The sequence below is a fragment of the Oreochromis aureus genome, linkage group 7, assembly GCF_013358895.1.
Source record: "Oreochromis aureus strain Israel breed Guangdong linkage group 7, ZZ_aureus, whole genome shotgun sequence".
Classification (NCBI taxonomy): Eukaryota; Metazoa; Chordata; class Actinopteri; order Cichliformes; family Cichlidae; genus Oreochromis; species Oreochromis aureus.
Window position 1 is genome coordinate 37652009 of NC_052948.1, and position 15018 is coordinate 37667026.

The 15018-nt window shown below is 39.0% G+C and overlaps 1 protein-coding gene across 3 annotated transcripts in view; it reads right to left on the reverse strand.

Moving 5' to 3' along the window:
* cntfr (ciliary neurotrophic factor receptor) overlaps window positions 1–15018 on the reverse strand; it is a 208868-nt gene that overhangs the window by 123053 nt on the left and 70797 nt on the right. For all 3 annotated transcript variants that reach the window (XM_039614789.1, XM_031753211.2, XM_031753209.2), the window contains exon 3: window positions 4821–4890. In XM_039614789.1, coding sequence (XP_039470723.1) covers window positions 4821–4890 — 70 coding nt within the window. The remainder of the gene's footprint in view (window positions 1–4820; window positions 4891–15018) is intronic.

A 15018-nucleotide genomic window follows, 5' to 3' on the forward strand; every position in this document is an offset into this window, starting at 1 on the left:
CAAATATTTGGTAAAAAAAAAAAAAAAAAAAATCCTTTTAATCACCCATTTGGATCTTAATTTATGAAAATACATAGTGATATAGACAGACTGTACTGGATTAGTAGGAGATACAAGCATTAAAAAGCACCCAGGTATATGTATACTGTATTTCAGTCTGACATCTTGCTTTTGGAGTGCTGCAGCTATTAAAGCTAATTACGTATGTCTAGATGAGCATCTGCACATGAATTAAATTAGACTTGGCAGCCTTGCATGATAAATGGTGAAAAAATGCCAGGATTGATTTAATTTCAGCATTTATCATGATGTATTCAAAAGAGTGTGGATAAATAAGGCTGCAGTTTAGCAAAGTATACGCCCAGGCATGTTGGAAAGCCATGGCAGCGTGTGTCGAAAGCTCAAGAAATAGATACAGCTTTGACAGCTGTAATACCATGGAATTAGTGCAGGAGTTAACCTCTTACTTTCCTGCTCTCTTTTTCTCTCTCTCTTACTTTCACCCTGTCGTACCACTTTCTGTTTCACGAGTCTCTCTATCTTCCTCTCTCTCTTTTCAATCCACAGCAGTCAGATGGAGGGTAAGGTACAGAGACTCAGCAAAGGCCAGAGATGAAGCGCACAAAAACATTTAGTGACAGTGGTGTACCGGCAAATGATGTCACGGGTGATAAATCTGCTGTTGATCACTTGTCGGATGGATTACGGGGTTAGAGAGTGGAGAAAGCAATGATGTGAAAGCAAAAAAGTATCTAGAGCAAAGGGATGGAATAATGTAAAGTATTAGAGGGACTGAACAGGAGGAGAAGGATGGCAAAATTAAAAAAAAAAAAAAAAACCATAAGGCTGGTAAGTGTGGATGATGTGGACGCTGAATTAGAGAAAGAGGATGAAGTATTGAGTTGGGGAGAGGGGAGGATGGAGGGGGGAAGAGAGAGACATAAAGACACTGAGGGAGGGGGAGAGATGGAGGGGATGATTATGAGTGGAAATGTTCGTCTCTCAATCAGGATATGGACTCCCATAAATAACTTGCCCTCTCAGTCAACAGCATGATGTCACCACATTCACTCTCACTCTCTCTCTCCTACAGTAGTCGCATACACAGAGATAAGGTGGAGGAGCAGATGTAGCTGCACTATTTCTGTCATAAAAAAAAATAAATAAGAGGAAAATTCAGCTGAAATATATGCAATCTCAAAACGATCTCAATTACACCTCATTTTCCTCACTCCATGTTTAATTTTCTTCACTTGTTTTGTTCTACTCCTTCTGCTCTCCATTGAGTGTTCTTGTGCAGTTAATTTGTATTCTCATTGTGCTTGTTCTCAGTATTTACTGTTTGAGGCACCCCATTAATGTAATGGTATTGCTTTGACTAGGGACTCTCTGGTATATCTCAGGAATAAAACAAGACAGAGAGAAAGACGCGGAGAACAGGATGAAGAGGGAATGAGAGAACACAAGGAAAGATAAAAAAGAGAGCTAGAAAGAGGTTTTTGAACTCATACGTGATCAATCATATAGGCGGATTCATTTTTTTATATAATGTGAGTGACTGTACCACTACTGAAATATAATAATCTGGAAATACAATAATGATAATTTTATATCTCTTTTTCTCTTTGTAGAAATGTATTCTCTAATGCTTTGTCCCCTAACATATTTTTGGCTCCACCCGTTATCATTCCTGTCCCCCCTCTATCCATCTCCTTGTCCATTTTCACAAGCAATCAAATATAAAATCAAATATCACATTCAAGGAAGCTTAAATGACACAACCTTGGCAACTCATTCTCTTTCTCTGACCTTTCGGTCATTTATTCTGTTCATTGTATGTTTTGGTGTGGATGTAGCTCAGGAGGTAGAGCAGGTCATATACTAGTCGGAAGGTTGGCGTTTCCATCCCTGGCTGCTCCAGCCTGCATGCTAAAGTGTCTCTAGGTAATTTACTGAACCCCGAGTTGCTGTCCTTTGGGTCCATTGGAGTGTGAATGTGTGTGAATGTTAGACAGAAAGCACTTAAGTGTAGAAAACAGCGCTTGTATAAATGGGTGAATGAGGCATGTTGTATAAAATGTTTTGAATGTTCAAGTAAAGTAGAAAAGTGCCACGTAAGAACCTGGCCATTTACCATTCAATAGATGTTTTATTAGGGGAATACCATTTCTATTGTTTGAGTTTCCTTTCAAGTGTTGTTTTCTTTTTCAATAAATAGCTAAATGGCCAATTTATGTACTGTCCTCCATATCAGAGCAGCTGTGATTACTTGCGGTGAGGACTTGTTGCTGAAAAAATAATGCCTGGTCATTTACACCCCATGACCAGGCATTGTCTTTTGATTATTAAGTAAATAGCAGTAAACAGATTTATTGCACATTTTGTTAAAAGAATAGACTTTGTTCCAGTATAAATAGGAGGTAAAACTGATTTTACGCATTTCTTTTATTTCTCCCTCGTGCACTTTGTTCGGTGATTGAGAACACCAGCTGCTCTAAAATATCTCAAGATATTCTTTAGTCCCATCATAACCACTTATGCTGATTATTGCTGAATTCATAATCACAATGATCACAATGTTCTGCTCTTTTTTTAATATCTTTTAATGAATATTTGAATAAAATCGTGAAATACAGCCAACACATACTTGGCACAAAAGGATAATAACAGCTTCCCTAATTAATATTAGAGAGAGTTGATTAATCCCAAAGTGTTTTCTTTTTGTGGGTTAGATATAGTAATCCTACAGCAGTCTTCCATTTAAGGCCATTTTCTCTCTTTACTTCTCAAGAGAGTTCTTGTTTGTTTCGTGCCTCCTCATCTGTCTCTTAGTCTCATCTTGCGCCATCCTCTATCCTGTCTTCCAGACAAGAGCGACTTCTGTAAATGTGAAGCTTGTAACTATTTGATTGACTCAGTCTGTAGATGCGTTCTACCACTGTTTCTTATTGTCTTTGTTCAGCATGCACTGCTGTCATTAATTAGGAAGTCTCAAATGGATTTCCTATACACTCCATGTCACACAAACATACTTACACACAAGTACACACAAACACAGTTTGAGCCTTCCTCTGCATGCGCATTTTGTACAAACTGAGACAGACCAAACAAGTTCATTCCCTCTACATGTCTTTATACTGACTACATATATGTGTGTGTGTGTGTGTGTGTGTGTGTGTGTGTGTGTGTGTGTGTGTGTGTGTGTGTGTGTGTGTGTGTGTGTGTAAGTCAGTGCACGTATGTGCTTCACTCTCACTGCCAAAAAAGGCATACCCCAGAGAATCCTGTCAGTCAAACTTTCTGGCAATTTGTCAGAGCAACAAGGCACTTTGCAATACAACCAGATGTGTTTGTGTGTGTGTGTGTGTGTGTGCGTGCGTGCGTGCATGTGTGTATGACATGTATTGAGATAGAATGTGGAGTGCAAATTTTGATACTACTCATCATCCTACCGCTTTTGTTACTTGGTTACGGATATGTGTTGTGATTCGTTTACACAGAGCATATAGGCATTTGTGTGTTACACAGTATAAGATTGCCGAGCTATGGAGCACAAAAAAAAGAAAATCCACAAGCACTAGAGTGCTAACATACACCCACAAATGTACAGAAGTTTTTTCTCTCACAGGCAGAACTATTTGTTACTAATTTCTTCCTCTGTTCATGTGGGCTATTCCTGTATGCCGTTTGTTTCCACATTTTCTGTAATTACTTTTCTTACTGCCTTTGTCTTACTTTTGTTCAACTTTTTTGAACAATGTCAGAAATTTAAGTGGAAAAGCATGATTTCTAAAATACAGCCACATTTTCCACTGAAAAACATCCTTAAAACATATTAAGTGAAGTCAGAAGATAAGCAAGAAAACAAGCATTCACTGTTATTTTTCTCCATAGGTCTCCTTGTGTTTGCTTTCTGTAGTTTTGATGTCTTCCTCTTGCTTTTTTCTTCCTATGTTCATTTTACCCTGAGAAGCTTCCATTTTTCTACTTCGCTGATTTATATATAGATCTGCAATGTCTGCTCTGCTTGTGTGTGTGTGTATGTGTGTGTATAAGAGACCCTCGTGACAAAGTGATGTGCGTCACTGGGGACTTATTGACTTCCTTAGACTCTTCCTCTGGGTCATCTGATTTAAACAGTCCGATCTCATTGGCTAATAAGGCAAGGCCACTCTTCTCTAGAATTGAAGTGACTATTTTACTTCCTTTCAACACACACACACACACACACACACACACACACACACACACACACACACACACACACACACACACACAAACATGCGCATGCACACACCCACCCACCCATTTAAACACATGGTCTAATTTACAGTCCTGAATCTTGGGTGAAGTCTCAAAAGAGCATTCACTGCATTATTTACTTTACAATTTTCCTTTCTCCCTCACAACTTCAGTGCACGAGTGCTCATGATCATCAGTTGAGCTGGCTACCTACTTTGTAGAACCAACATTTGTTACTGAGTGAGCCTTAGCACCACATAGCACCACATAGCGTGGGGTAACAAGATGATTTGATAAGCTTTCTCTCAAAGGTTCATTTGTCTTAGACTGTTGCACCTTTGACCTCAGACCGAGTGGCCAAATGACACACAGCACAAATCCGTGAACATACTGCAATCTTTAAAACGACTTCATGAGCTGAGAAAGAGAAACAATGCAGGGAGCAGAGGCTGTAGAAGACAGTAAAGTTAACAGGGAGAAGAAAAAAACTGTCAAACTTTCTGAGCATAAAGGAGAGGCAGAGCAGGCCTTAGAACAGAAATGGAGCAGCAAATCAAGAAAAGGAAATGCATACTCACCATTGCGAGGATAGGCTACCACCACTGCAGCCAGAACTACACAGCACAACGATGTCACAAGGTTTGCCATCTGTAGACACATACACAGCAAAGTTATCAGTGCGTGCAAGAGCCAAGGAGCCGGCTAGTGAGTGTGTCCGCCTGTCGTCCTGATTGACTGACAGACCCATAGACGCCTACAATGTAAGAGATGTAAGAGATGGAGAGATAGCTGCTTCCTGTCTTCTCTCTGTCTCTCTCAGTGTCTATCTCCCTTCAGTATTGCTGTTGCTGAAGTGGTTTGGGTTTTTTTTCGTGTCCTCCTGTTTCTTTCCCACTCCTTTATTTCCTTTCTTTACACCTCTCATCTGCTCTTATCATTTTCACTGTGTAACCTTACTCTCTTTTTCTTCATGTGCATCTCTCTCCTTCTGTCTCTCGTTGTGTTCATCAGTCTAATGGGTCCATCCTCTCTGGGATGGGCTATGGCCAGCAGCTCTTAAAGGTATAGCACACCATAAACAAACGCACAGCTCTCGTCTAAAACAACAATAATTCATGGGCACCCCTTCGTCCTACGTACTTTAGTTTTACCAGTTGAAAGTGAGGTGAGATGAAAGAGGTTTTGCTTTCTCATACTTTCAATGCTTTGGTCTTTAAGTTTCATGAATTTTCTTTTCCCAAAATAACAGTCTCAGTGCTCTCTTAAAATAAATAGGTTTCGTTCATTCTTACAAAAACATTGTAAAAATGACAAATTGCGGTTATAAAAAGGGAGTTATGGTTATTTTACAGCAGCTGGCTAAGGTAGCGGGCTCCTCTAAAAAGAACAATGTAGGATTTTAGGGGTAGTTGTGCAAGGTCTTTTTTGCAAACCACAGTGGTTTGATCAATCGAGTAGGTCTCGGGCAATAAGTCATGTTGCCAGATTCAAGTATGGTTTTTCTTTCTGCTAGGTCAACTCAAGGATTACAGTATGCATGGTGTCATTCTACAAGTACTATGAGTGACTCGCCTTTATAATGTCTACATTTGTTTTTGCCAACTTATTTGCGAAGGATCCAGTATATGATCATTTGTCCACTGATGAGATGCTAGTGCCCCCTCATCTGCAGAAAGTTGCAAGGTCAGCGGCCAGGGTCAGCTACAACAGAGCTATCCCGCAGCAGCTTCTATGAATGCACAATCTTGTACAAGAAAAGTTGAGCTTGGTGGAGCCTTGCCAACAATGGGGCTTGAACCTAGATCCTCCCATTAAAAAGTGGCCTCTCTCTTCACTCTCCATCTACTCTCCGGTGCCTGGGCTATTTCTCTGTCTCCTTTCCTCTGTTATGCGAGGAGAAATACTTGGCTCTCATACAGACAGAGGTTGTCTAAGGGTCCGCTTGCTGCTGAGACCTGTGGTGAGTAAGGTGTGTGTGTCTGCATGAGAAGAACACAGTGAGCACTCCAAATAGAGGCAGAGAAAGGAAAGTGAATTTCCTTGTTCTTTTGATGCGAGACTCCAGCTGTTAAAAACCTGTGTCATATCCCATTACATCTTCCTCTTTGTTTGGCTTCAGCTATTCTTTCTTCCCTTTACTTGATTCTCTTTTCTGCTTCTTTCCTTCAATCCCTTTTTTCCCTCTCCTAAATCACTCTCGGTCTTCTCTCTTTTCAGTATGCATATCTTCCTCTCCCTCCTTATATCATACCCTTCACTTGTCTTGTCTCTCTTTGTTAGGGTTGAACATGAACACCACTACTACATGTTTAAGCATCTCACAAAGGGGAAAATACATCTGCAACTACTGCAGAGTTATGCTCAAGAACATGGAAAAGCTTTTACAATCACACTAAAACAATCAGACACTGAAAACTCTAGGGGATGGTTTTTATTTTCTTTTATGAATGACCAAACTAAAGCTGGGACACAAATAACTGAGTATTCAGACAGCCATTCAATTTAGTAGGTAGCTATTTTTCCCTCTCTGTGTGAAAATGTATACCATGTTAGCTTGGGTGCCTGACATCAGTCCCAAAGAAGTAATCATCACGCTTCAGCTCAGCTGACAGTTGCTAATTTAGTGACATGGGGCTAGAAGTACTTGTTGTTCATAATGTTTTAGAGCAAAAAAAAACAAAAAACGAAATAGAGTGAATGACAAATCTATAGCTGTGTAGCATAGCTATGCAAGCAGAAATCTTACTCTTTTCTACACTGTTCTGTGATTGGCAGAGAGCAGCAAGTATTAGCGCTCCGAATTAGATGTTTGCACAGGTGGTGTTGTTCTTGTGGTTTGTTACCCAGACAGAGGCTGTGCACAGTGTGAGAGATAAGACCAATGATGCAGTTATAAATTCTGCTGCCACGCCCCGCATCACCCCCAACACCCATTGCCCAGACAGCCAAAGCATATCTGTTGTTAACAAATATCCATAGTAACACAATAACTAGTGAAGACTGGTAGGCTGCAAAAACTGTATTTGGGACCGCACTACTGAGAAATTAGGGGGAATAATATAAAATGCTGTCCTTTATTCACACAAATCACAGTAAAAAGGACAAAATGTGATTTTTCCTAAAGAAAATATCAGATTTCCACTTATGGAAATAAATCCACTTATGTCTTTAAATATATGGAATTCAAAATGCAGTTTATTCCTTTACTTTGTTGCAATTTTTAATGATGTTCTTTTATATAAAAATATATTATATGGTGACAAAATTTTAATGGGACAACTCTCAAAGAGTATACCAACCCCTGTGGCAAAAATGCAAACAATACACACTCAGTTTGCTATTTAGCCATCATCTTACCAGTTTTATTTGGTCCAACTACGTATTTTGGGGATTTTCTTGTCTTTACACAGCTGAGCTGAGACTGTTTAAATGATACAGTAAAATGGAAGAAAGTCTGTTCTGTATAGTTATTTTCATTTTATCTGTGATGACTGCATGTTTGGTTTTAAGATTTTGACCACCTTCTGTTGAGTCACCTGTTGAATGCTGCGCTGCACTGCAATTTTTTACTTGACAGTATCGACTTTGCATTTATTTTTTTTGGTTATGTACGTGCGTGGGTGTGTGTGTGTGTGTGTCTGTGTGTGTGCCAGCCAAACATTAAGACAGTGACTCAAAGTTTGCATGCAAAGATATGATTGAGAGATTGTGTGTTTGTGCCCCTGCACTGGAGTTTCTGTTAGTATATATGAGTGATTGGCAGCTCATATGTATGTCATCTGAACAGATATTGAGGAGAATGACAGGGGGTGAAATTAAAATTGCATTCCCTGTCACATCATCACAATCCCCATCTCTGCTCTTCATTTTCTAAGTGCTGGTTTGCTCATCAAAACCCAAATGACGTTTGTGTGCCTGCGTGTTTGCATGCATTTAAGACTATGTGGGTTCAAATGCTCCAATATGTGTGTCTATGCTCGAAACCGTGGGGGTATTTAGCCCGTCTATCAGAAAACAATACAGTTTTGAAATCTGACAGCTTCAGATCGTTCACATAATGACAACCCACGGGCGGTTAGAGCTGCAATCACACAAACTCGGTACAAACTCACATGCCTTCAATTCTCCATTCCTACCTACCCCGACTCACCCATTTATACCCTCCGTTTTCCATTCTTATTCCATATTTATTTATTCATTTCTTATTGGAGGGGAAAGGGCTGAATAGGCGTGATTCTTTTGGCTGCTTAATTAAAATATATAATTCATCTGCGTCAAATGATTTTGCCTCTGCGCCTTTGTGGAGTCCGATTTGGGAACATTTGCATTTAAATTGGAAAGCCAGGAGGGAAATACACTAGGCAGGCTAGGTTTGTGTGTGAGTGGAGATAGAAGGCATCCTTCTGTTAAAGAAATACACATACATTATTATTATTATTATTATTATTATTATTAGTATTATTTTGTTACTTTGGTCCAAAAATGTCAGAATTCAAACTACTGTGGCTGGCCAAAAGCTACAATAAGGTATCTTGTAATGGAAATTGTCCCCTTAGAACTTTGTGATCCCTTCACAGCAACATCTTCAGTCAGTAAGGCGTGCTTCTCCATGCCCATTAATTTGAATTCAAACTTAATAAACCAAACGCTGACTGAAGTATAGATGCAATATTGTTTTTTGTCTCTCAAAAATAAAGTGTCCAAATTCCTCCTGTCAGCAAGCTGTCAGAAATACCTTATTGCAAATGTGTCTGCTGTTCAATACAACAAAATTGAATCAAATTAAAAAAAAAAAAAAACAGCATCCCCCTGAGTAACATATAAGTCCTTTGTTTTTATACCAAGGGAAAAGAGTAAAGCTATCAACCGTATAAGGAAACCTAACAATAGATGACGGTTCCCTGCTGTCTGTAAATAGTTTGTTCTTCTTGCGAGATATCCACCATGTGGGAAAATGAGGCCCATTCACTTGACAACATAAAACCAAAACAAATGATTTAACTTTAAATGGTTATAGCTACCCATCTTTATTCAGTGATTCCTGCAGGGTATGTAGTGCATTGAGATTTATGGATCTACGGGCAGTTAAAGAATATATGATGCTGAGACAGTGGCGCATTATCCAGCTGGGACCTAGCTAAAGGTCGGATGCTGAAACCAGCGTGTCTGGCACCACAGAGCATGTTAAATGTCTATGAAATCATACCTTACCTTCCCTGCTGGCATTATATACTAACTCACAGTAACACAACTCACCATCTGGAGGAATAAGCTGCTCAGATAAACAGGAAAGGCTGCCTAATATAGAAGAAAGAGTGTACAAGACAGTCAGTCACACCACTTTTCTCTTGCAGCTAGAATATAAGGCCTACAAGAGGACTAGTCTCTTTAAATCCAAGCAATTTAAAAAGATACATGCAGCCATAATAAATTGTAAATGATGGCAGGAGATCCAGAAGGAGAATTTGACAATGACAAGGAGAAAGTTGAACATCTCCAGATAATTGGATATTCGTGTAAAGTAAAACCTTGAAACTCTAAAGCAAGGCATCCTATCCAGGAGGTACACTTGCACTTTAAAGAATCCTTTCTTCAGAAATACAACCCCTGCTCTATCTGCCATTTAATGTACTTATAAAATGACTTACTTTTGATAATTTCTCCTACCTTGGAGCAATGATAGAAAAGCAGAGTTTTTATTTTATTCTAGTTTTTTTTTTCCTCAAAGGGGACATAGATAAAGTTTGTGAATGATATCTCCTGCTCAAAAATAATGAAAATATGTATGTTAAAATATATATAAATATATATTTTCTGTTCCTTTTAAAAAAAAAGCAGCCACATGGCATGTGAATCAATTTTGGGGCAGCAGGGTTTATGTTGCTAATTGGAATTTTCTCAAAAAGCTGACAAAAGTCAACAAATTGTTTTAAGCAACAATTAGTTGATCAAACCTCTTTACTCCCAAATTTCTGAGTAGTGCACTGCAGGGAAAAGAAACTTCAATGAAAAAGCAAAGCACCACCTGATGCTGTCTTTCTGTTTACCAAACATTTACTGCAGTGTGTAGTTTTTCATTCTTATTTTTCTAATTTCAGAGCTCTCAGGTTTTCTCAGTGGCTGTTACTAACTGACAGGTGTCACAGGTTTCAAACATTAATTTGCTCAATTGCTAATGAGTTTACTGTGCAGATAGATAGATAGATAGATAGATAGATAGATAGATAATTTCTTGCACATCACCTATTAGTGGCACACACTTATACACAAACACAAATTCACACATAACCATCACCACTGTATTTTTTAATTCCCTGCTCCCTATACAGTAATACAAGTTCTTCATTCCCATAATGCATTGCTTTGCTTGGCAACACTAATTCTCTCATCAATCATGCAGAGTTGCTGCAGATTATCTACAATCACTGGGTGGAGGGTGCATATGGCAGGGTGGGAGATGTTTAGCCTGATAGTGTGTCTGCTGGCATTTTGGCTACAGTGTACACACATACATACACACACAGTTGGCATTTGGTGCAAAGTGTTGATAGCTGGATGACTGTGACCTTTTTCACAGTCGCTCTGGCTATAATTGCTCACTAAAGATACCGTCAATCGTGTCTCAAGAGGTAGCAGGGGTTGAGCCCACAATCACACACAAGCGCACGCATGCAGTTCCTTGTGCATGTGGATGACAGCATTTAGGTCTAAGTGATAAATTTAGCAATTGATCACATGTGAGTGCTCTCAGCTGGCTGAGATTTAGAGGACCTGAACACGTCAGTTACTATGTATCATGTGTCCTGCTGGTGCTGCTGTTGTGGTGGAGATCTCCTGTCACTAAGCTGGACTGTCTGACGTGTGTTAGTGTTTTAGAAATAGCCAAAAGCTGCACACTTACCATCCATCTATCTATCTATCTATCTACACAGAGTCACGAGCAGCTGTTTTTAATCCTCCGAATATTATTTGTGAAATGTTATTAACAGCTGGAGACTAAACATTGAAGTCTAACTCATTAACAGAAAGGAAAAACAAAATAAAAAAAACCCCAAACAGTCCAAACAAATCTAGCACTTGGATGTATGAATGGGACTCACCCTATTTATGTCAGGTAACAGATATTTGAGGTGTGTTATGCTTATTGTATGCATGTGTATGTCTGTTTTTGCCTCCACCCAGCCATCTGGACCTCCTTGTGTGTGTACAAGTGGATTTTAGGTGGTTATAAGCTCTGAAAAAACACACAGTTACCTCCAGCCCTCTCACCTTTGAACTGTATAAGTGTATCAAAGCTAAGAAAACAGAGCACTATATGTGTGTGTGTGTAGGTGTGTGTGTGCGTGTGTGTGTGTGCGCAGATGTGTGTTCCAGCTTTCTTAACTTCTATCAGGCTTCCGATAGTGGGTGTGTTCTCCCCTTTGCGAACTGGGAGCTTCCAGGAGCTGTGCAGCATGTGTAAGAGCGATATGTGTGTGTGTGTGTGTGTGTGTGTGTGTGTGTGTGTGTGTGTGTGTGTGTGTGTGTGTGTGTGTGTGTGTGTGTGTGTGTGTGTGTGTGTGTGTGTGACAAAGGGAGAGTGTTATGTATGGGCTGTGATGTTCTGAACAGAGGTGTTTTTACAGAGAGTTAATCAGAACCAGGGCTGAGGCCTTGCACAAGTGTGTGAACACCACTGGTCATTTCTGTTATGCCAGGCTGTTATATGATGCAACTTAGTGCAGAAGTGCAGAAGTTTCAGCCAATATATATATACATTTAGATGGGGAAGATACAGTCATGTGACTAACAAAGTTTTTACAGGACTTTTGCAGTCCTCTGAAAAAGGGTAAGTAGCAGCCAGGTGCACTAATTTCAGTGAATTAGATTAACTGATCTTCTGCAAGTGTGACCACCTCTATAAAAGCAGAAGTTTTGACAGTTTGCTGGTCTGAAGCATTCAGGTGGTGTTAACACAATCTTTCTAGGAAAGGATGCCCCAGCAAATTCACCAAAAGGTCAGATTGTGCAGTACTCATAGAAGCTGCCAATAAATCCAAGGGCTGCTTCTCAGACTTTACAGGACTTGATTTGCTTGTCAAATGTTAAAGTTTATGTCAGTACAATTAGAAAAAGACTGAACAAGCTTGACTTGTTTGTAAGGGTTGAGGGTTACCAACATAGGAACATGGTTTAAGTTTGCAAAGTTGCATCTGAACCAAGTCTTCTGAAACAATGTCCTTTAGACAGATGAGACCAAAGTGCCCACAATGCACATCATCACATTTGATGAAAAGCAAACACAGCCTATCAGGACAAATCCTTCATACCAACTGTCAAGCAAAATGTGAAAAAGTAAAGAGTCAAGGTGTTGCAATGGCTGATCAAAGTCCAGACCTCAACCCAACTGAAAAGCTGCGGTAGCACCTTATGATAGTCATATAAACAAATTCCCACAAACCTCAATGTACTGAAGCAGTGTTGTAATGAAGACTGGACCATTTCATCTTCATCTACAATGATGTGTGAGACTGAAAAAGTCACACTGAAACAATTACTCAAAGTTGGTTCTACAATCTACTGGATACTTCACAGGAAACTCTTTGTGGGGGTTTTTTTTTACATGACTATATATCCAGGTCTGTCCTGGTATATGTTGAAAGGGTGTGTGATTCCTTAACTTTCTGGGAAATGTGTCTTCAAAAACAGTCAAAGTGACATCTTCAAGAATAATCTTTACTAATGATGGGCCTCATTTATTAGTAGTGTGCACAGGTCTGTGCCTAAATCATGCATACGAATACTTCACACACATATATGTAATTCCACAATAATAACTTTCTGACACTGTCCCGCAGAAGTTAGTTTGTGTTTTTTTTTCCTTCACTGCAGTGAGTTTCTCATCTCAAATGACATGGTACTTGTCTAAAATCTGCTTTCTTTTTGTTATTTTCTGTTAGCCTTTTTTCATGTCAACTTTGATTCCAAACTTCTTCTTTTTTTCTTTTTTAATTAACTTCAGCACCCCAGTTATTTCAGCGGGAGCACAGATTATTTATTTACTTTTAAACTGTTGTGACTGCAATGAACACACTTCGGAAAGCTGCCCCTTCTCTGGATTCCTGCTTGGATGTCAGAAATTATTTTTTAAAGTTTCTACAGTTTGTGCAGGATTATTAAATGAATAGGATGATTTTGAGACAGTAATATGCATATTTAAATCTGTTTTCTACCTTTTTTTTTTTTCCAAAAAAGCACATTATTCAATAATTTTTCAGAGATCAAGTAGCTATAGGCATTATTTACTATTCTTATTATTATTTACTGCTATAATAAATTTTACTTACTTTTTAAAAAAATGTATCAATCCCATTCATAATTACACAAAGCTACATATCATTACACATATGCACCTATGTATTCAACTGTATTTGTTTCTTATGGATTTTTTATATTTTCATTTGTTAAAACAGTTCATCATCGTTATTGGCCCCAAGAAAAACAGTTGTAACCTTTGTAACGACTAACTTAAATTCACCCGAAGCTTTGCTCGCATAAAGTCTCACTCAACTTACTGATGCAGAATTTAAAAGTCTTTTGTAACATGTGAGTAATAATTTATAGATCACTCAAGCGCAGACATTCCTAAGGGTTAGTGTGATTAAGGGTTTTCCTCTTCCAAAGCCAGCTGATGTTATACAGGGAATAATTGCATAGGGAATAGGCAATAATTACACTGCCCAGCATGCAGGCCAGTCTCTTTTAGGCACCCCTCCCTTCAGTAATGAAAATAAAGAATAGCAAAAATATTCAACATTTTCCATAAAGTCAGATAAGTTCATGGTCCAACTTTAGTCTGGGAAAATGTTTCTGCACCAATGAAGCCCAAAGATACCATAATGATAGAGGTGTCTCATACTGCTGCCTCACAGTGAATGAAACCAAAATTTTTGGTGCATTGCTGAAAGGGAATATTTTAAATGCCCACTAGAAAATATAGATTATTGTTATTTTTTGTAGCAAACATGTGTAGAGGGAGATATGAACATATAAACACTTTCCCCCCAAAACTCTCTGTGTTTACATTTACTCCCAAACTAGAAATTATTGACCTCTAGGACATGAGCTGTCTTTGTGGGTAAAACGTTTGGAATGAGAATGAGTAAAACAAGTAGCAGGGGAACAAGACCGAAAACAAGACAGTAAGCAGAGAAAGGACAGATACTGAAAACTAGAAAAAAGAAGCCAGAGCAAGAAGCTGAAGACAAACACAAAATTTATTTCAGACCTGATGTGTACAGACCGTGTGTGTCTTAGACTGTGTTTGAGAATGCAGGCCTGAGTGGAAACTAAAAACTTTATGTTTACTTGACGTATTTGCCAAGCCTTCTAAGTAAACCAATCGAGTACAGTACCACCATACATAGGGCTTGCACACACTCAAACACAAACATATACAGTAATGTACACATGCACTGCACAAAACTCTATCTGTTCAACTGTCCACTGGTCTGTACCACAGGAGTTTATTTGTAGAGTCGATTCCTCTGGCCTTCATGTAGGTCTGGCTATCGGCTGAGTGGCCTTGCACAGTTGGCTGAAATATACGGTGCACATACAAACACACACAATGCACAAAACCACTTGTGTCATGTTGATGCGTGACACACATACATGCTCTTTAAGTATGGTTGCTTAGAACCTCAGTAACCAGATAAACATACTAAATATATTGGAGCATTCACTTAAGTACAGTTAAGTGTCTGTTGCTGAAATCCTGAAATAGGCTTGTGTCTG